The sequence below is a fragment of the Oncorhynchus mykiss genome, chromosome 2 (genome assembly GCF_057628025.1).
Source record: "Oncorhynchus mykiss isolate SJ-2025 chromosome 2, ASM5762802v1, whole genome shotgun sequence".
Classification (NCBI taxonomy): Eukaryota; Metazoa; Chordata; class Actinopteri; order Salmoniformes; family Salmonidae; genus Oncorhynchus; species Oncorhynchus mykiss.
In genome coordinates, this window is record NC_143023.1 from 27,926,925 (window position 1) to 27,950,429 (window position 23,505).

Here is a 23,505-nt window from a genome sequence, read left to right on the forward strand (position 1 = left end):
TTATTGGAAAATGCATTAATTTGCTCAAATAATCATAAGACATGAACAAAATGCATATGTAGCAAGGTTTTCATCCAATTGGGACAGATTTTCATGCAAATATTCTAAAATATAAGCAACATGCCATATTCATTTGCAGTTAAATTCCCACGTACCAAATAAAAAATACAAGTTAAATGGGTTTCCATTGCATTTTCAACTCTACTGATGGTTTTGTCACAAATAAATTGCGTTATGTAGCGAATGTGCCCAGTCTGGCCTTGGCATGTGCTCTCTAGCTAATAGCTGGCAGATACAGTGTGGGTAGGTAGGTTACCTATAGAATGACAGCAACCAAGCATCAAGCTCATCATCAGCCTAATAAACTGCATGCTTTCCCAGTCATAGTGGGAGGACCACATAACATATCATCACGTGACTCCCAAGTTTTCTTCGATATGATGGTTATTATGTCAATATTTGCGCATAAAGACGTTTCCACCACCATTTCTCGCATAATACATTTTACAGATACAAAAAGATCCCACATTGTCTCGTGTATTTTGTTTTGGCAAATTTAGCCAACAAATGTGCTTTTTCCATCAGGTCTGTTTATCCGACATGTACTTTACTCGCATGAAAAGGTTGGATGGAAACTGGTTAGTGATTCGTACTGTACTACAGAATAATATCATGATTATTTGCATCAATCCAGCTTCCATTTGTTTTGTAAACTGCTTTGTTTAGTCAAATCAAAATCACATGAGCGCTACAGAAACACCGCTAACCAAACAAGTGTCTCTGGCTGGTGCGCACTTGAATTAAAGGTTAACTACACACAAAATTCAACATTTCTTAGACCTTTCCCAGGCATACAAAAGTGGTTTCCTGATGTGGTGTAGCCCTTTACACTCATACCCGTATACAGGTTGAAAATGGCATATTTGGGAACTGATAAAGGCCTAACTTGGAACGCAGTGGCTGTACAGTAGCAAACTATACGTGATCTCAATGGTTTGCTGCAGTTCTACACATAATCTGCAAACTGTTCACTTTCAATTGCTACCATGGTTATGCGTATGATTTTCATATTTCTCCTGGAACAAACATTTCAATGTTAACAGGTTTAGCGTTGTGGTGGACTTAGAACATCCTATTTTGTTGTGATTTCTGTTGTTGGAAAAAACAAAACCTAGAAAAACCAAACTGAGAAAATGTAATTTGGGGGTACAACTAAATGGAATCGGGTACAAAATACACCAGATTTTACAAGGCCCTACTATCATAGGGATTGGGGGTTTCTGATAAAATGACGTTTGTCAAGGGGTGGTTTGTGTTGAAAATTACGAAGGCCATAGATACAGCAAGCCTGTTCTTCCTTTTCTCTTCTAGCCTCATGAAGCCTAAATTCCCTATTGTTTATACCATGTTTATTACATAACTCATGTAGGCTATTCAATGTTAGTTAGAAACTCTCATATGTCCAGATGATCAGTCTGATCCATTGCACTGTGGCCTAAATAATCATTTATTCTACTTACACTTCTTGATCTTATTTAAACTTTTTGAATAACACGTCCCTTAGATGAAAGCTTGAGTTCTTAGTTGAATAAAAACTAAAATAGCCTAGCCATAGCCCACCCTGGCAGCAGGCTTGTGCACAAACATAACATCTCCTTCCCGTCCAAGCCATTCATTATGCACATTGCATAAGGTCATTTCTTCCAGCCGGCCCAATGAAATCCTCATCCAATTAGCGATTGTCCATGTCTCCCAAAGCCTTTCTTAGAGACTTCTGCTGTTCAGCCCTCCACGGTGACATCAGACTCTCTCTTATAACCTTCTTTACGCTGCTGGCCCTAAATAATGAAGCTTCCATTCAATGAAGAATCAACATGTGAAACAAGCGCATCTACTGAGGTGTGACAACAATCTGAACCATCCACTGATAAAATAGTCAGCCATGACAGAGATGGCAGTGTTCATTTGGAAACTCAGTCCAGTAAATTAAAGCCTGTACTGTACTACAGACGGTCAGAAGAACCTTATTGGAGAAGTAGGTACTTAATTTAGGATCTTCAGTCTTCATATGCAGTCATTTGCTTATTGAATGTCTAATTACTGCAAACTACTACATTCTTCAACTATGCTTGTATTGTCTCTGGATCACCGTGTAATTGCTACTGGATTACTGTGTATTGTGCAATTTTACAGATTTAAAGTGATGATTTACTCCTCATGGCCCTTATTTTAGCAAGTTGTGGTATCTGGCTGGATTTTCTTATCTAGCCTACCATGCACAACAAATGAAACGTTGAAAAAATGCTGGCATTCCAGTAGTTGTCATCCCTTCAAGACACGTCTCTCAGCAAACTGTTTTCATAATTCATTTGACATATCCTTTGAGTGCTTCTACCTTAAAAATAGGTTACACCGTCACCTTACTGTAGAGAGGCAGGCAGTCCCAAACCAACATCTTCCTAAAAACTATGAATTTTGCATGACGGTGCGCCTTCCAGCGACATTGGACTGCTCTGTTCTGGCTTGACTTCAGATTTCTAAATGGTGTTCCATGTACAGCTTGAAATACTGCTGGAAAATACAAGGCTACATCTCTTCTTCAGTTGTTTGCGCCTAAACCTCTTGTCATTTGCCCTGATCAATGTGGACATGATGATGTAGGTTAGTGATAAGACAGATGCCCATGAACCCTAAAGAACAGCATCTTATACACTGTTTGGCGCTTCCTACCATTGCAGCAGTCTCCTCAATCCTGAGTCTGTGCATGTGAGTGTCAGTTGGATGTTACATATGTCATTTAGGTGTGAGAATGAAACAATGGGGTCTTGGGAGGGAGGAGGTATGTTCAGTTGAATTTCACACGCTGCTCTTGCAACCGTCACTGCTTGGAGGCAGGACATTTTTTTTAAACTGTGTGAGCTCTTATTGGTATTTGGATGGTTCATAATGTGGCCCTTAATAGGGCTGGCACAATTACCATATAATAGTGTAACTGACGATTATGGATGAAGACCTTCACAAAAATAACATAACCGTCATAACCGTTGAATTATTATTATTATTGTTATTACAGTGCATTCGGAAATTATTCAGTATTCAGATCCCTTGACTTTGAATAAAAAACTGAAATATCACATTTTATTTAAGTATTCAGACCCTTTGTTGCACCTTTGGCAGCGATTACAGCCTCGAGTCTTCTAGGGTATGACTCTGCAAACTTGGCACACCTAAATGTAGGGAGTTTCTCCCATTCTTCTCTGCAGATTCTCTCAAGCTCTGTTAGGTTGGATGGGAAGTGTCGTTCCACAGCTATTTAAAGGTCTCTCCAGAGATGCCTGATCGTGTTCAAGTCCGGGCTCGGGCTGGGTCACTCAGGGACATTCAGAGACTTGTCCCGAAGCCACTCCTGCATTTTCTTGGGTGTGTCCTTAGGGTTGTTCTTCTGTTCGAGAGGTGAACCTTTGCCCCAGTCTGAGGTCCTGAGTGCTCTGCAGCAGGTTTTCATGAAGGATCTCCCAGTCCCTGCCACTGAAAAACATCCCCAAAGCATGATGCTGCCACCGCTGTGCTTCACCGTAGGGATGGTGCCAGGTTTCCTTAAGACGTGACGCTTGGCATTCAGGCCAATGAGTTCAGTCTTGGTTTCATCAGACCAGAGAATCTTGTTTCTCATGGTCTGAGTCATTTAGGTGCCTTTTGGCAAACTCCAAGCGGGCTGTCATGTGCCTTTTACTGAGGAGTGGCTTCCATCTGGCCACTCTACCATTGGTTTAGTGCTGCAGAGATGGTTGTCTTTCTGGAAGCTACTCCCTTCTCCACAGAGTAACTCTGGAGCTCTTTCAGAGTGACCATCAGGTTCTTGGTCACCCCCCTGACCAAGGCCCATCTCCCAGAATTGCTTAGTTTGGCTGGGTGGCCAGCTCTAGGAAGTCTTGATGGTTCCAAAATGATGGAGGCCACTGTGTTCTTGGGGACCTTCAATGCTGCCCAACATTTTTGGTGTCCTTCCCCAGATCTGTGCCTCAAATCAATCCTGTCTCGGAGCTGTACGGACTAGAGGTCGACCGATTATGGTTTTTCAACGCTGATACAGATACCGATTTGTTGGAGGACCAAAAAAAGCCGATGACGATTAATCGGACGATTTTTATATATTTGTAATAATGACAATTACAACAATACTGAATGAACACTTATTTTAAGTTAATATAATACATAAATAAATTCTATTTAGTCTCAAATAAATAATGAAACATGTTCAATTTGGTTTAAATAATGGAAAAACAAAGTGTTGGAGAAGAAAGTAAAAGTGCAATATGTGCCATGTAAAAAAGCTAAGGTTTAAGTTCCTTGCTCAGAACATGAGACCATATGAAAGCTGGTGGTTCCTTTTAACATGAGTCTTCAATATTCCCAGGTAAGAAGTTTTAGGTTGTAGTTATTATAGGAATCATAGAACTATTTCTCTCTATACCATTTGTATTTCATATACCTTTGACTATTGGATGTTCTTATAGGCACTACAGTATTGCCAGCCTAATCTCGGGAGTTGATAGGCTTGAAGTCATAAACGGCGCAATGCTTGAAGCACAGCGAAGAGCTGCTGGCAAACGCAGGAAAGAAAGGCATTGATGTTCATGGTTAGGTACACATTGGTACAACGACAGTGCTTTTTTCGCAAATGCGCTTGTTAAATCATCACCCGTTTGGCGAAGTAGGCTGTGATTCGATGATAAATTAACAGGCACCGCATTGATCATATGCAATGCAGGACAAGCTAGATAAACTAGTAATATCATTAACCATGTGGAGTTAACTAGTGATTATGTTAAGATTGATTGTTTTTTATAAGATAAGTTTAATGCTAGCTAGCAACCTACCATGGCTCCTTGCTGCACTCCGTAACAGGTGGTCAGCCTGCCACGCAGTCTCCTCGTGGAGTGCAATATAATCGGCGCCCAAAAATACCGACTGTTATGAGAACTTGAAATCGGCCCTAATTAATTGACCATGCCGATAAATCGGTCGACCTCTACTACAGACAGTTCCTTTGACCCGATGGCTTGGATTTTGCTCTGATGCACTGTGCCTTTCCATGTCCAATCAATTGAATCTACCACAGGTGGACTCCGATCATGTGGTAGAAACATCTCAAGGATGATAAATGAAACAGGATGCACCTGAGCTCTATTTTGAGTCTCATAGCAAAGTATCTGAATATTTATGTAAATAAGGTGTTTCTGTTATTTATTTGTAATGAATTTGCAAACATTTCTAAAAACCTGTTTTTGCTTTGTCCTTCAAATCAAATGTTTCGTAGCTGTTGGTGATCAGGCCTGTTGTGTCGTCAGCAAACTTAATGATGGTGTTGGAGTTGTGTTTGGCCACGCAGCCTTGGGTGAACAGGGAGACCAGGAGGGGACTAAGTACACACCCCCGAGGGGCTCCGGCCGCAGTCCCAGCTCCCCAACCCCAGCGTCTCCAGCCGAGTCCCTGCCTCATCCCATCCCAACCCCTCAAGCCCCAGCTTCCCTGCAGCTTCAGCCCAGCTCCCCTCCCAGGTAGCTCGGCTCCCCAGCCCCAGCTCTCATCCAGCCCAGCTCCCGTTTCCACTCATAGTCCAAGCAGCTCAGCTCCACAGCTGAACAGGCCAGTGCCCCGGCTCGCACACTGCCAGAGGGCCTTCTCTCATCACTACTCTTTGGCCTACAAATCAGTGCATACCATTCAGGGCATTGCTCTTTTTTTAATCCAACAGCCTATGTGGAAAGAATTTGCTCCCAGCATTCCAAAGAGGACTGCAGTGATATCATCCAGCGATCATGTGGTGTGGTATGGAGAGGATGATCTGCAAGCAGGCAGGCTGTGTGGCAGGCAGGCAACCAGTGTGGCAGGCAACTAGTGTGGCAGGCAGGCAGTGTAGTAGGTTAGTAGGCAGACAGTAAAGCAAGCAGACAACGTAACAGTCTGCAAGACCGGGCCTCACCTACTCAGGTGGAAGCTGGCCTATGTATTCTCAGGCACAATATGGGATATTTCCTGCTGTTCAATCAATGGGCTGAAACACAGATTGTGGCTTTAAGGTGGGCCAGAATGCAGGGTTGCATAATTTACTGTTTGCTCAACATACCGTGAAGCTTTTTGTTTTGTTTGGAGAAACAATGCCACTAGAAGATTGTCACGCTCTTGAGGGTTATCACCCAACAAGTGGTTTTCAATGCATATTAGTACTAATCCTTTATCTTTGATGGACCTTGAGGTCACCATTATTCTTTGCATTTGAGAACCAAGCCCTATCAGTGGTTGTGTTTGAACTGTTTTTCAAGACGGAAGGACAGAGTTAGGCTGTTTCATATATTGAAAGCAATTCAACTGCAATTGACCTTCAGTTTGATCTTAGTCATACTATTTTTGTCCGAAAGCTCAGACTGTAAGAAACACCAGTTGTTTATATTTCAAGTTTACACATCTAGGCCTATATGCCCATTTCAATGTTTTCCCCAACGTCCACAGTCCTACCTCACAGATCTCAGGCTTGTATGCATAGTGCTGTAAACGTACTGGGTAGTAATGACTAGACTGACTTGTGTACAGGTCTGCTGCACAGGTTGCTGTTATGATTCTGGACGGCCAGAACTATAAATAGCCCTACTATTTTGAAGTGTGCCCCAATTTGGAAAGGAGGGGAATGTATAGCCCTGTGGTTGCTATGCATTTGGGCAGTGTGAGGTGAGGAGGGAACACAGACAGGTCCCAGAGAACCCAACCCACCAACTCCGTTTACAAGGAAATATTTGGCAGCCTGAGCCATAAGAAGTTTATAGATTTCTGCTTTACTTCAATTACTTGGCCCAGAAAGATGAGGTTAAAAGTTTAATATTTCCCACTCACACTGTATTTAATGGAATGTAGGCCTATTCAAGAGAATGTGTTAGCAGTTTTCTACTTTCCTGAAGTTTAGGACTATATATATATATATATATATATATATATTACATTCAATTTGCTCAAGTATCTATTTTCAGATGTTCTGTTTACCCTATGTTAAGTTTAGCATTATGTTATGCATATCATAAGGGTGTTTGTAGTTGGAGGCATTTGTACATATTTTTTACCTAGAGGTTTGAGGTAGAGGTCGACCGATTAATTGGCATGGCCAATTAATTAGGGGCGATTTTCAAGTTTTCAAAACAATCGTCAATCTGCATTTTTGGATGCCGATTATGGCCGATTTATATTGCATTCCACGAGAACTACGTGGCAGGCTTGACCACCTGTTATGCGAGTGCAGCAAGGAGCCAAGGTAAGTTGCTAGCTAGCATTAAACTTATCGTATAAAAAACAATCAATCTTCACATAGTCACTAATTAACTACACATGGTTGATGAAATTACTAGGTTAACTTGTTCTGCGTTGCATATAATCAGTGCGGTGCCTGTTAATTTATCATCGAATCACAGCCTACTTAGCCAAACGGGGGATGATTTAACAAAAGCGCATTCGCAAAATAGCACAATCATTGAACCAAAAACATCAATGCCATTCTTATTATCAATACACAGAAGTAAATATTTTTAAACCTGCATATCGAGTTCATGTTAGCAGGCAATATTAACTAGGGAAATTGTGTCACTTTTGCGTTCATTGCACGCAGTGTCGGGGTATATGCAACAGTTTGGGCCGCCTCGCTCGTTGCGAACTAATTTTACAGAATTGTACATAATTATGACATAACATTGAAGGTTGTGCAATATTTAGACTTAGGGTTGCCTCCCTCCCATTCGATAAAATATGGAACGGTTCCGTATTTCACTGAAAGAATAAACGTTTTGTTTTCAAAATGATAGTTTCCGGATTTGACCATATTAATGACCAATTAATGACCAGTATTTCTGTGTTTATTATAATTAAGTCTATGATTTGACAGAGCAGTCTGACTGAGCGGTGGTAAGCGGCAGCAGGCTCATTCATTCAAACTTTACTGCGTTTGCCGGCAGCTCTTAGCAATGCTTGCTCACAGTGCTGTTTATGACTTCAAGCATATCAACTCTTGAGATTAGGCTGGCAATACTAAAGTGCCTATTAGAACATCCAATAGTCAAAGGTATATGAAATACAAATGGTATAGAGAGAAATAGTTGACTCGTCAAAATTCCTATAATAACTACAACCTAAAACTTCTTAACTGGGAATATTGAAGAACTTGGAATATTGAACCACCAGCTTTCATATGTTCACATATTCTGAGCAAGAAACTTAAACGTTAGCTTTTTTACATGGCACATATTGCACTTTTACTTTCTTCTCCAACACTGTTTTTGCATTATTTAGACCAAATTTGGCATGTTTCATTATTTATTTGAGACTAAATAGATTTTATTTATGTATTATATTAAGTTAAAATAGTGTTCATTGTTCATTCAGTATTGTAGTAATTGTCATTATTACATACATATATATATATATATATATATATATATATATATATATATAAATCGTCCGATTAATCGGTATCGGCTTCTTTTGGTCCTCCAATAATCAATATTGGTATCGACGTTGAAAAATCATAGTCGGTCGTTCTCTAGTTTGAGGCCTATAGCCTATTTGATACCAGTGTAGGTCTTAATTAAATTATTTTGTGTTCCATTCCTTCATTCAGTCCGTGTTAATGGAAGCAATGATGTTGACGACACCGTTTGTAAATCTGTGCTCGATTTAAGAAGCTTGTTAACCAAGAGAGATTCCACTTTGCATGGAATCACAGCCACTGACTGACCAAGCAGTTAGTGTGGTAGCTAAAGTCTCATTAACGCCCATATCTCTGGTCCCAGCCTGGGCCTTAAAACCAGCAGTGACATGCAAAAGAGGAGATCTCTTCTCTTCAGGGAAATGTTGGTTCACTTTCAATTAGGCTTTACTTTAAATAGCCAGCGCTCTTGATGATCCCAAGCCTAGGCTTTGCCTCTGCTCTGGTGCGAATCACTGCAGGATATTAAAGCTTTCCCCTCACAGTGTAAGCACACATGAAGTTCTTACTGTATTGTACCAAGCAAACCAAGCCATCTCACCACCGACTGTCAATGTGTGGTTGAAATCTAGAATGTAAAGAATAAGCACATATGAACTTGTTACTGTACCATAATGACCAAGCAAAGCAAACAAGCCATCCCAGAGCCTGCCACAGTAGGGCTACTGCATAGTTCCTATATTTCACATGAAGAATGAATCCCAATGAAATGCATGCAGTCAGCTCTCATCATAACGTCAAGGACCAAATACAGTCTAGTAGCTATGTTGTTAGGTGCCCCTTTTCCACCACATGTTAAGATGACATTGATTGTCACAACATAGTTGTACTGTCACGTACAGTATAGACCTACTGTTGTTCTCTAGCTCTGTGTGACTAGACCGACAAAGACAACAGAAGGAGTTAACTGCAAGAGAAACATGAGCACAGCCCGAGGAATAGACCTCAAACCGCTGACTGCACCCCTCCCTCCCACCCTGGCATGGAGAAATGTTGACTTGAAATCTCACAAGCAGACAGAAGAAATTTGTCTTGTTGAATAAGAGCCCAGTGGAGAAGGAGAACCCCTTACTTTAATAGTTAAGGCTAATAGTTAGCATGCTCTCTCTCTCTCTCCGCTCTCACACGGCTGTAATAATTAGGCCTAGCTGTGATGAAGATGTCCATTGTTAAGGCTCGGTTTGAAGTTACATTCTTTGTTCATGCAAGCTTGAGCAACAATCTCTCTAATTAGTACAGATGCGTACAGTACCAGTGGCACACGGTGCTCTAAAGTCCCCAGCCTTTCTAGTTGATCTATGCTTTGGGGCTAATTGCTCTGTTAAGGTCACAGTTAATCATATTTCACTATTCTGTTCAAGTGGAATGAGTCAAATCAAAGGCCCTTTACCCCCACGTGTCATAAGAACACACTAGAATGTTCTGATTTTATTCATGGAGGAAAGCCCTTCCAGCCATATCTCACAGAAAAGAGTGTTTATCACACATACCTTTTGTGCCTCTCCTCTCAGACCAGCTTTATGATGAGGGCTTTACTGTTAAGTCTCATAGGCGAGGGGCAAGAGATCAATGTGTTCTCAAGATCACCCGTACAGGACAGTATGAATTGAGACAGTAACTTAACCTTGGCTCTTACGTCGGTGGGGCAACACACACAGGCCGGGACTGAGACACACATAGCAGTTCAAAGCGCGGTGCATACACACAGAGCGCACACACACACACACACACACACACTAATTACAAGTGAGCCCATTCAGTGGTTCTATTGATCCAAGTGCCAAGCTCTTTATTGCAGATAAACTCATGAGTGGATCATTATTTGCATGTTAAAAACTTTGTTCATGCTGTGCTTTCTCAACAAATTGGAAACGATGACAGTTGCTCAGGACTTTTAATGTAATTTATGTCCAGTTAGCTTTTTCTATTTTGGGGATAATTAATATTTTATTATCAGGTTTGGCGGACTGTAATGCTGAAAATACACAGTTATTTAATTTTAAGGAACTTGGAGGAACTGTTGTAAGCTATAAATTCATTGTTTGGGCTACAACAGTTTGCCAAGCTGAAGTTTGCTTGACTACTCAAGATGGCGATGATGAGGGTCCAAGAAAATGCTCTGTACTTTTTCACATCTCTGCTACCTCACCCTACCAAGCCTGTTTCTCTAGGTTTTTCTATTTAAGTCAGTAGAGTAAGTAAGTCAGAGGAGAAGATTTTGCTGCATTCGTTTGTCAATCTTAGAGAGAGGCAGCATGAGGAAAAAAGCTCATGGAATCTGCCCACTACTTTTCTGTTGACGCTATTGGCAAGGGCCTCCGCAACCCAGTGGAACAGACATCTTTTTCAAGGAACTCAAACTGTTCAGTCAGTTCCACTCAGCATCAAGGCCTGGGCCTGCCTGGCTCTAGTTCTGATGAGAGTGGAAGGCAGAACTGGTGCTGAATGAAAATGCTGTGCTACTGTATTTCCCCTGCTGATAAATTAACAGCAGATACCTACTAACAAAAGGAGACCTCTCTCTCTCTCTCTCTCTCTCTCTCTCTCTCTCTGTCTCACTCTCACTTTCTTATGTAATCAGGCAGCCTGAAAATCCTGACAATTCCTGAAAATAGTCCATGACTACATGGCATGGGACAGTCTAGGCTTACTGCACATCCAAACATTGTAGGCCTGCCTCACACACACTATACTATACATTTATTAAACATAAGAACCGCTTGTTGCAATTTTAACGAGGCTCTCTTGTTCAGATATCGATAAGTGGACTGGAGGCAGGGCATGAAAGGGATAACGAATCCAGTTGTTTGTGTCGTCCGTTTCGGGAAAGTACCTGCGTAATTGCGCACCCAACTCACTCAGGTGCTTCACTATATACATTTGGCATTGTCCATAGGCTTGAGTTCATTTACACACACTAATCATACAATGATGGAAAGATCTGTGTGTTGTCCTTGTTAATGCAGACAGAAAAAACTTCTTAATCATAGCCCCAATTTTGTCCCGCACATTGAATATAGTTGCGGAGAGTCCCTGTAATCCTAGATTTAGATCATTCAGGCTAGAAAAAACATCACCCAGATAGGCCAGTTGTGTGAGAAACTCGTCATCATGCAAGCTGTCAGACAAGTGAAAATAGCTTGTCTCTCAATTCCGAAAAACGATGTCAATACTTTGCCCCTTGATGACCAGCGCATTTCTGTATGTTGTAAAAGCGTTACATGGTCACTGCTCATATCATTGCATAATGCAGAAAATAAACGAGAGTTCAAGGGCCTTGCATTAACAAAGTTAACCATTTTCACTGTGGTGTCCAAAACGTCTTTCAAGCTGTCAGGCATTCCCTTGGCAGCAATAGCCTCTCGGTGGATGCTACAGTGTACCCAAGTGGTGTCGGGAGCAACTGCTTGCATGTGCGTTACCACTCCACTATGTCTCCCTGTCATGTCTTGTGCGCCATCAGTACAGATATCACCACATCTTGACCGCCAAAGTCCATTTGATGTCACATCTGTCCAGTACTTTAAACATATCCTCATGTCCTGGTTTGCAGAAGAGGATGTCTTCCCTAATTGATCCGCCATAAAACTAACGGACATATACCAGGAGCTGTGCCAGCCAGCTGTAACGCATATTGATTTGTATGCGAAGCAGCAATTGTTTCAAAACATGTCCTGCCATGTCACTGATGCGTCGTGAAACCGTGTTGTTTGATGAAGGCATTGTCTGTATAGTTTTTTTTTGCCTTTTTCCCCCAGCATTGTCACCTCCATATCTGCGGCAGCAGGAAGAATTACATTTAAGCTTGTCTGTCCTAGCCACTCGGTAACTCACCATATAAAATGCTTCTAGCCCCTTCTTATTAATGGTATATGTTGCATTTATACGTGTCTTACTACTCGAAAGTCGTTCCATATTCTCACTCAAAAAACTCCCGTGACTTATTTTTCAAATTGTCATGTTTCGTTTCTAAATGACTGCGCAAGAGTGAAGGTTTCCCGCAAGAGAGTAACGATTAATGTGATTGGATGTTAATTATTTGATTAGACTACTTATATTTGACGTTGTGTTGTCATTTTGCTGAACACTAGATGGTTTCATTTTATTTTGGCAGTGAAATCAGGCTACTCAGGCGAGGGGGTAAAAAACTCACGCAAGTGTATAGCCCCATAGGAAAATATAAATGTACTGTTTGAAAATGTGAGCTTTTCTCTTTTTCTCAATCACATTTCTATGTGTCAAGAGCTGCAATTCTGCTGGGTTTTTCGCGCTGAACAGTTTTCTGTGTTTATCAAGAATGGCCCACCATCTAAAGGTCATCTAGCCAACTTGACACAACTGTGGGAAGCAATGGAGTCAACACGGGCCAGCATCACTGTGGAACGCTTTCAACACGTTGTAGTATTTGTAGATGTAGGCTATTAAGAGGTTAATAGGATACGGACTTTAAGATGTTCAAATAGACCAAAGGTCCAACTTGTTGTTGAACTTTCTCCTGTCTTGACCCAGGTATTGGACGAGGCTTTAGCTACATGTCAACACTCACAGGAAGCACCAGCAAAGTATTGGCTGAAGGGCTTGGAATAACAGCATCATTGTGTCAGTCGCTGTTTCTGTTTCTCATAAGTTTTAAATGTGATCTTGTCTGACTGACCGGGATTCTCAGACGGTGGTTGCAACAAAATACTACATGATCTGATCTGCACCAACTTTTACCTTTTGTATCTGTTTTCATCTGGGTTGGAATGATCAACACCACCAACCTGGCTGGGCGATAAAGGTGGCCAATTGTAGTCAAAAAAGCTCTTGAGAATGATTTAGAAAAGCAACATAAAAGCTTTTTTGAGTGAGGAAGTTCGCTGTAGGTTTAATTTCTTTCCACACACCACATGAGTACAGTAGTTTCAACTTTGAACTTTTGAACAATCATACCATAGCCTTTAACTAAGACCTGAGTTGTTTGCTGCTAGAAGCTGTTTACTGTTTACGCTAGTGTTTACTGACCTGTAGAAAGAACTATGTGGGTTTCCATTAGAGGTCGACCGATTATGATTTTTCAACGCTAATACCGATACCGATTAAGCCAATTTTTTATTTTTTATTTATTTGTAATTATGACAATTACAACAATACTGAATTGACACTTATTTTAACTTAATATAATACATCAATAAAATTAATTTAGCCTCAAGTAAATAATGAAACATGTTCAATTTGGTTTAAATAATGCAAAAACAAAGTGTTGGAGAAGAAAGTAAAAGTGCAATATGTGCTATGTAAGAAAGCTAACGTTTACGTTCCTTGCTCAGAACATGAGAACGTATGAAAGCTGGTGATTCCTTTTAACATGAGTCTTCAATATTCCCAGGTAAGAAGTTTTAGGTTGTAGTTATTATAGGAAATATAGGACTATTTCCCACTATACCATTTGTATTTCATTAACCTTTGACTATTGGATGTTCTTATAGGCACTTTAGTATTGCCAGTGTAACAGTATAGCTTCCGTCCCTCTCCTCGCCCCTCCCTGGGCTCGAACCAGGAACACAACGAAAACAGCCACCCTCGAAGCAGCGTTACCTATGCAGAGCAAGGGAAACAACCACTGCAAGGTTCAGAGCGAGTGATGTTTGAAACGGTAGTAGCGCGCGCTAACTAGCTAGCCATTTCACTTTGTTTACACCAGCCTCATTTCGGGAGTTGATAGGCTTGAAGTCATAAACGGCGCAATGCTTGACGCACAACAAAGAGCTGCTGGCAAAACGCACGAAAGTGCTGTTTGAATGAATGTTTACGCGCCTGCTTCTGCCTACCACCGCTCAGTCAGATACTTGTATGCTTGTATGCTCAGTCAGATTATACGCAACGCAGGACACGCTAGATAGTATCTAGTCATATCATCAACCATGTGTAGTTAACTAGTGATTATGATTGGTTATTTTTTATGAGATAAGTTTAATGCTAGCTAGCAACTTACCTTAGTTTACTGCATTCGCGTAACAGGCAGTCTCCTTGTGGAGTGCAACGAGAGAGAGGCAGGTCGTTATTGCGTTGGACTAGTTAACTGTAAGGTTGCAAGATTGGATCCCCCGAGCTGACAAGGTGAAAATCTGTCGTTCTGCCCCTGAACGAGGCAGTTAACCCACCGTTCCTAGGCCGTCATTGAAAATGAGAATGTGTTCTTAACTGACTTGCCTAGTTAAATAAAGGCATTTAAAAATATATATATAAAAAATCAGCGCCCAAAAATACAGATTTCCGATTGTTATGAAATCTTGAAACCGGCCCTAATTAATCGGCCGTTCCGATTAATCGGTCGACCTCTAGTTAAGATATGCTATATTAGTCTCCACTGTTTGAGACTTCCTTTTCCTTCTGAAGCATTTTAGTTTAATTCACGTCCGTCATGAAGCTACACACTGAAGAAAGATGTTAACCCAAAACGTCTTGTGTATGCTATCCTTGATACCGTAAAAATCATGGTAAAAGATCATCAGAAACTGTTTTATTGTGGACCCATTAGCTAAATTTTTGCATATCTAGTTTAAATAATCATTAATCTCTTCTGTTTTCTTTTACAGGTTCTTGCATCATCTATCAAAAGTGAATGGGAAAACCCAAAGAACAGAGATTGATAAATAGCTCCATAGCATGGCTGTAGCCGGATGTCCAGATTATTTTCTACACCATCCAAATTATCAGGTAATTAATACATATCTTTTACTAGATGTTTTGTACCATCTATATTTCTAGAATTTAAATGTGTCAGAGATATCAATTAATTTGGAATCGCAATTACGAATGTTACAATTACTCAAATTTACTACTGTGATGTTTTCTGTTGAAACTATTGGCTTAGACCATAGTTTAACCACACCATCTATCAGACCTAGCTTCAAATATGATTTGTTTTCTTTCAGTAACGTTGAGCGTTTACTTGAGCCTGGCTGCAGGGCCAGTTGGGCAGGGTTTTCACTTTTGTGAGTATTCCATTGGTATTTTTTCACAAGGCAAGTTCAAGCAACCACAGCTAGTGTTAAAACGATTTCAAATACTATTTGAACCCAGGTCTGCCATATTTTATAAGCTCTTTATTAGCTGTGGTAATATTCTAGTGTTTGCTGAAGCAGCACCATTTGGGATTTGGAACTCTTATTTACACAAGTCATAAACGTAAAAATAATAAAACACTATATGCATCTAACATATGGAACTGTATATAAAACTATACATGGAGTGGTTAGGAAAAGACTGTTTAAACACTCCCAGTTCTCCTGCTATACGCCCTCCCTCACCCCAGAGCCAGAGCTGAGGGAAGACGGGAGCGAGAGGTTAAAACCAGAGCCCCACTCTCTCAGCTGGGCCGTAACAAAAAAACCTTGCTGTGAATGTACCTGTCATGGCCAATAGATTTAGTGGCAGAGCATGAATGAAAACAGAAGAGCCAATGAATGGCAGTGGCATGGACGCACATTCCTTTGGGCTGAATACATCGATGGTGATTCACATGGTGCATGGCCCAGCATGGAGAATCTGGACCCGACGTAAGACCGTCAGCAGTGGTCTCAATCAACGGATTAACCGGATTGTTTTTTACATTGTTTGTTTCCACGTGCAGCACTTCAACCCCAGTCCAGTGGGAAATAGACTATCAATCAGCCTGGTCACCCGCCCTGTAGAGGAGAGTTCAACCCATCCAGCCCTAAAGGGCTATTTAGGAAGCCTGTGCTGTGGGGATTTTAGCTTGTCATCCACCACCCACCCTCTCCCTTGGGCTTTCATTGTGGTTAAGGCTAAAGAATAGAATATGAATAGGCTATGTCCACTTTTCTAGTATCAGACACACTTGTTTAGTCATGCAGCTAAACACAAAGTATCTCAACTAGCTTAACAGTTCCTAGAAGTAGCTATCCTATGCATCTGATCTCTTCCTCGACGGGCTCATTCACACTGTCAGTTTTTTAATTGGTAAATAATGGGCAGAAACAGCCTCTTTATCCTGGGGTTATATAACTAGTAAATGTTATGGGATTCTGGGCTCAGCTCCAAGGCGGTGTTGGAGAGAGAGCGAGAGAGAGCTGGGTGAACTGACTGGAGGTTTGCCACAGCACTCCAAGGAAAGCTTATCAACTTAATTACTGTATTGAGTAGGACTACTGAACTGGATTTTATATGGATGGAAATGTCTCTCTTTTTGGTATTTTCAATTAGAGCTGGGGGATATGGACCAAAATCCATATCGCAATAAATTGCCTGAATTGATGCAATAACGATAAATAGAACTATACGTTTATAAAAAATAACAATTATGATCCTTTAAACTACTACTACTAGTTTGATGGAAATTGTCACATTTTAAAAATCACCCATATTAGGAAACGTATTTAATTTCAAACTTCACATTTCTCTAGTATAGGCTACTTATAGTAATGAACGATATCAGCAATGTGATCGATATTTTCCGGTTTATCATCCCAGCTCTACTTTCAATTAAACACTGTGTGTGAAAGGTCAGGTGTTTAGTCCTGTTATGAGTTTCTGCTTATGGTCTGGGATGCCAGTGAAGGAGAACTGTATCTTCTGAGTTGTGTTCATTAGTCACCAAATGGAAGAAAACGGTCTGAAACAGGGAGGGTCTGGACACAAACGCTTCATTTTCGGTTGTTAAAAGTTTTCAAGCGTTTTACGTTGCGTGCCCTAATGAACAGAAGTCTGGTTTTTCTTTGTTTGGTAGATCTGGAGGGTCGCATCATGTTTCCATGTTGGGTCAGTCAGTGATGGATCGATAGACTTCTGTCATCAAAGATGGTACAGTATATAATAGTGCAGTACATACGGTGTGGTCTGAAATGATTGACACCCGTGACAAAGATGAGCAAAAATGACTGTATAAAATAAATAATTTAAATACTGAACTATATTGTATGGGGAAATTATATTATTTTATACTAATACGATTGCTCAAATAACTAGATTTTGATTAACAAATAACACCCCTAAAGATTCTTAGAAATAAAGTAGCAGTGACTACTAGAGGTCGACCGATGATTTTTCAATGCCGATACCGATTAATCGGCCGATTTTAAAAATAAATAAAAAACATTGTATTTTCAATAATGACAATTACAACAATACTGAATTAACACTTATTTTAACTTAATATAATACATCAATAAAATCAATTTAGCCAAAACGTAGATAATGAAACATGTTCAATTTGGTTTAAATAATGCAAAAACATAGTGTTGGAGAAGAACGTAAAAATGCAATATGTGCTATGTAAGAAAGCTAAAGTTTCAGTTCCTTGCTCAGAACATGAGAACATATGAAAGCTGGTGGTTCCTTTTAACATGAGTCTTCAATATTCCCAGGTAAGAAGTTTTAGGTTGTAGTTATTATAGGACTATTTCCCTCTATACCATTTGTATTTCATTAACCTTTGACTATTGGATGTTCTTATAGGCACTATAGTATTGCTAGTGTAACAGTATAGCTTTCGTCCCTCTCCTCTCTCCTCCCTGGACTCGAACCAGCAACACAATGACAACAGCCACCACATCGAAGCATTACCTATGCAGAGCAAGGGAAACAACAGCCCCAAGGCTCAGAGCGAGTGAAGTTTGAAACGCTATTAGCGCGTGCTAACTAGCCAGCTGTGATTTTTGCCCATCTTAATCAAGGGTGTCAATAATTTCGAACCCCACTGTAATTGATGTAGGCCACCGTATAGGGTTATGATCTTTAATTGTTAATGGACACATGGATTGCGTTCTCACTCTTGGTTTGCTTCTAATAGGTCTTTGGGTCACAGTGTCTGCCGAATTAACTTTATTGATCCCCAGAGGGGTAACTGGGTTTTGCCACCAGCGGCAGACATACAAAGCCAGTGAGACAGTTATGTGAAAGTTCACTGGCGGTGCCAGACATTTTTCACTGGGGAAGCTTTTTAAAGGAAGCACTTTCCAGCCAGCGATCCCAGTTGATTGGTGTTTATTCTGACGATAGACACAAGGAACCACATTAGATGGCTGTAGATTCCTGATTCGTCTGTTAGCATGGAAATAACCAATGCAAACATTACAATTAGAGCAAGCTAGCTAACTTGCTCTTCCAGCAAATACATGCAAAAGCACATCCCAGGATGCCCCCAATATCTAACAGGCACCGTACACATTTATACATCAAGACATGTACTTAATGAGCTTGTACACATTGTAAATATGAAAATAGAATACAGTATGTATTTCAGGACTGACCTACCAATTGCATGTTAATATCAGACTGGGAAGAATTTATGTTCGTGATCTCCCCCTATCTGAAAGCATAACCAATGGTATGGCACCTATCGATATGTAAATTCAACCAACCAATAGGAATACATAAACATTGATGTCGAAAGTTTACATACACCTCAGCAAAATACATTTAAACTCAGTTTTTCACAATTCCTGACATTTAATCCTAGTAAAAATTCCCTGTCTTAGGTCAGTTAGGATCACTACTTTATTTTAAGAATGTGAAATGTCAGAATAATAGTAGAGAGAATGATTTATTTCAGCTTTTATTTCTTTCATCACATTCCCAGTGGGTCAGAAGTTTACATACACTTCATTAGTATTTGGTAGCATTGCCTTTAAATTGTTTAACTTGGGTCAAACGTTTTGGGTAGCCTTCCACAAGCTTCCCACAATGAGCTGGGTGAATTTTGGCCCATTCCTCCTGACAGAGCTGGTGTAACTGAGTCAGGTTTGTAGGCCTCCTTGCTCGCACATGCTTTTTCAGGTCTGCCCACAAATTTTCCATAGGATTGAGGTCAGGGCTTTGTGATGGCCACTCCAATACCTTGACTTTGCTGTCCTTATGCCATTTTGCCACAACTTTGGAAGCATGCTTTGGGTCATTGTCCATTTGGAAGACCCATTTGCGACCAAGCTTTAACTTCCTGACTGATGTCTTGAGATGTTGCTTCAATATATCCACATAATTTTCCTGCCTCATGATGCCATCTATTTTGTGAAGTGCACCAGTCCCTCCTGCAGCAAAGCACCCCCACAAAATGATGCTGCCACCCCGTGCTTCACGGTTAGGATGGTGTTCTTTGGCTTGCAAGCATCCCCCTTTTTCCTCCAAACATAACGATGGTCATTATGGCCAAACAGTTCTATTTTTGTTTCATCAGACCAGAGCACATTTCTCCAAAAAGTACGATCTTTGTCCCCATGTGCAGTTGCAAACCGTAGTCTGGCTTTTTGATGGCGGTTTTGGAGCAGTGGCTTCTTCCTTGCTGAGGGGCCTTTCAGGTTATGTCGATATAGGACTCGTTTTACTATGGAGATACTTTTGTACCTGTTTCCTCCAGCATCTTCACAAGGTCCTTTGCTGTTGTTCTGGGATTGATTTTCACTTTTCACACCAAAGTACGTTCATCTCTAGGAGACAGAACGCGTCTCCTTCCTGCGTGGTCCCATGGTGTTTATACTTGCGTACTATTGTTTGTACAGATGAATGTGGTGCCTTCAGGCATTTGGAAATTACTCCCAAGGATGAACCAGACTTGTGGAGGTCTACACATTTTTTTTTCTGAGGTCTTGGCTGATTTCTTTGGATTTTCCCATGATGTCAAGCAAAGGGGCACTGAGTTTTGAAGGTAGGCCTTGAAATACATCCACATGTACACCTCGAATTGACATAAATGATGTCAATTAGTATATCAGAAGCTTATAAAGCCGTAACATCATTTTCTGGAATTTTCCAAGCTGTTTAAAGGCACAGTCAACTTAGTGTATGTAAAATTGTGATACAGTGAATTACAAGTTAAATAATCTGTCTGTAAACAATTGTTGGAAAAATTACTTGTCATTCACAAAGTAGATGTCCTAACCGACTTGCCAAAACTATAGTTTGTTTACCAGAAATTTGTGGAGTGGTTGAACGACGAGGTTTAATGACTCCAACCTAAGTGAATGTAAACTTCTGACTTCAACTGTATGTCCACAACTCGAAAACAGCCAATGCAATGAGGTTCGTAAATATGTAATAGTGAACCATCGGACTATGGCTGCTACACAGCTGTGGACTTCGTATTGAGCTCAAGAGTCTGTGTTAAATAGTATTGTGGTTAGTTTAATGTTTTAATTAACTGAATAGACTAGGCATATTCCTTGGAAACAGAGGTTGGCCTACTTGCTAAAGTAGTTTCCATTTGTCAAGATGGTTGACGGTTTCAGTTTATACTGACTGTAAAATGTAAATAGGATTCCGTGAAGGCATAAACTCTGAATTAAATAAGTGACATTTAAAGATGCACTATGCAGGGTAACACTTTACTTGACACCCAGCATCATAACACGTTATGACACGGTCATAACCATGTCACAACAGCTGACATAACTTGTCATAACTTTTATAATATGGTCATAACACTGTCATGACACATATAATTAGACCTGTTGTGACACTTATTGTGTTATTTTACGGCTGGTTACGACGCCTACAAAAGTGTGTAAAAACCTACCACACAAGGCAAACATTCTATTACATCATAACCTACATGTCAACAATATGTTTTATATATATATATTTATTTAATTGTAATTGTGCACACATGCACCTAACCCAATGCTGTTACTGATGACTGGGATGAACGCAGCAGCAGGTTTCAGGAGCAGGGCAAAACACCCTCTTTTTGACTGACTCCTGATATAAGGGCATGTATGGCATTATCTGGCATTGTGGTGCTCATAATGCTTCTTGACAGTGTCATAAACTGTTTTCTTCCCCCCAAGTAAAGTTAAACTTGATGGTCATAATGCTTCTTGGCAGTGTCATAAAGTGTATTTTCTAGTCCAAGTAAAGTGACCCAGGATGGCCGTAATGCTTCATGACAGTGTTATTTAAAATATGTTGAAAAAAGCATGACCGTAAAGAATTCATTACAACAACAAAGGATTTAAGAAGCAAACTTTCAAAAGAAAGGAAACTTATTGAAATGGAAAAAACAAATTTGAATAAATGTGGGTTTTGACACTCTTATGTAGGTGTCATAACCAGCCATAAAATAACTAAATATATATCACAACAGGTGTAATATGTGGGTCATGACAATGTTATGACAGTTGTAATGACCTTGTCATAACGTGTTTTGACACTGGGTGTCAAGTAAAGTGTTACCAAAATGGTAATAATTCACCTAATTTCAGTTTGTGGCAAAACAAGCAAGTATAGTGTAGAGAATCATTGTACCATCTAAACTGCTGTGAAATATATTTTCCAGAACCAAAAATATTATATTTTTAGCTGTTTGAAGCTGGTGTACAAAACTAAAGGAAAACACAAAAAACTAAGCTTAAGCAAGGGATGCATAGAAATAGTGCACATAGAACAGATTTGCCCCTTCTTAGATTTGCTTTCAATGAGAATGATAGATCTATGACTCACATTTCTATGTGAATTCGTTCTGGCCGCTCAAAAAGTGACATATTGCAGCTTTAAACGATTCAAAGAATTGAACACACTAGAATACGATTACAAGGAAAATCTCTATGGAAGTGACAGAGGTGAAATGCAAATTTGGCAATGTGAAGCAGCACATTTTAACATGAGTCAAAGTTCGCATGAGTCAAAGTTCTGCAGAGAGAAATATATACAGTGCCTTGCGAAAGTATTCGGCCCCCTTGAACTTTGCGACCTTTTGCCACATTTCAGGCTTCAAACATAAAGATATAAAACTGTATTTTTTTGTGAAGAATGAACAACAAGTGGGACACAATCATGAAGTGGAACGACATTTATTGGATATTTCAAACTTTTTTAACAAATCAAAAACTGAAAAATTGGGCGTGCAAAATTATTCAGCCCCCTTAAGTTAATACTTTGTAGCGCCACCTTTTGCTGCGATTACAGCTGTAAGTCGCTTGGGGTATGTCTCTATCAGTTTTGCACATCGAGAGACTGACATTTTTTCCCATTCCTCCTTGCAAAACAGCTCGAGCTCAGTGAGGTTGGATGGAGAGCATTTGTGAACAGCAGTTTTCAGTTCTTTCCACAGATTCTCGATTGGATTCAGGTCTGGACTTTGACTTGTCCATTCTAACACCTGGATATGTTTATTTTATTTTTGAACCATTGTAGATTTTGCTTTATGTTTTGGATCATTGTCTTGTTGGAAGACAAATCTCCGTCCCAGTCTCAGGTCTTTTGCAGACTTCATCAGGTTTTCTTCCAGAATGGTCCTGTATTTGGCTCCATCCATCTTCCCATCAATTTTAACCATCTTCCCTGTCCCTGCTGAAGAAAAGCAGGCCCAAACCATGATGCTGCCACCACCATGTTTGACAGTGGGGATGGTGTGTTCAGGGTGATGAGCTGTGTTGCTTTTACGCCAAACATAACGTTTTGCATTGTTGCCAAAAAGTTAAATTTTGGTTTCATCTGACCAGAGCACCTTCTTCCACATGTTTGGTGTGTCTCCCAGGTGGCTTGTGGCAAACTTTAAACTACACTTTTTATGGATATCTTTAAGAAATGGCTTTCTTCTTGCCACTCTTCCATAAAGGCCAGATTTGTGCAATATACGACTGATTGTTGTCCTATGGACAGTCTCCCACCTCAGCTGTAGATCTCTGCAGTTCATCCAGAGTGATCATGGGCCTCTTGGCTGCATCTCTGATCAGTCTTCTCCTTGTATGAGCTGAAAGTTTAGAGGGACGGCCAGGTCTTGGTAGATTTGCAGTGGTCTGATACTCCTTCCATTTCAATATTATCGCTTGCACAGTGCTCCTTGGGATGTTTAAAGCTTGGGAAATCTTTTTGTATCCAAATCCGGCTTTAAACTTCTTCACAACAGTATCTCGGACCTGCCTGGTGTGTTCCTTGTTCTTCATGATGCTCTCTGCACTTTTAACGGACCTCTGAGACTATCACAGTGCAGGTGCATTTATACGGAGACTTGATTACACACAGGTGGATTGTATTTATCATCA

At 40.4% G+C, this 23,505-nt stretch overlaps 1 protein-coding gene across 3 annotated transcripts in view; it reads left to right on the forward strand.

Moving 5' to 3' along the window:
• The window catches only part of LOC110485935 (growth factor receptor-bound protein 10), an 84,284-nt gene that overhangs the window by 3,399 nt on the left and 57,380 nt on the right, over nt 1–23,505 (forward strand). For 2 of the 3 annotated variants that reach the window (XM_021557181.3, XM_021557189.3), the window contains exon 2: nt 15,106–15,226. In XM_021557181.3, the coding sequence (XP_021412856.1) occupies nt 15,176–15,226 (51 nt within the window). In that variant the 5' untranslated portion in view covers nt 15,106–15,175. Of the gene's footprint in view, nt 1–15,105; nt 15,227–17,258; nt 17,333–23,505 lie in introns of all 3 variants that reach the window. The other variant, XM_021557198.3, reaches the window with a different exon arrangement.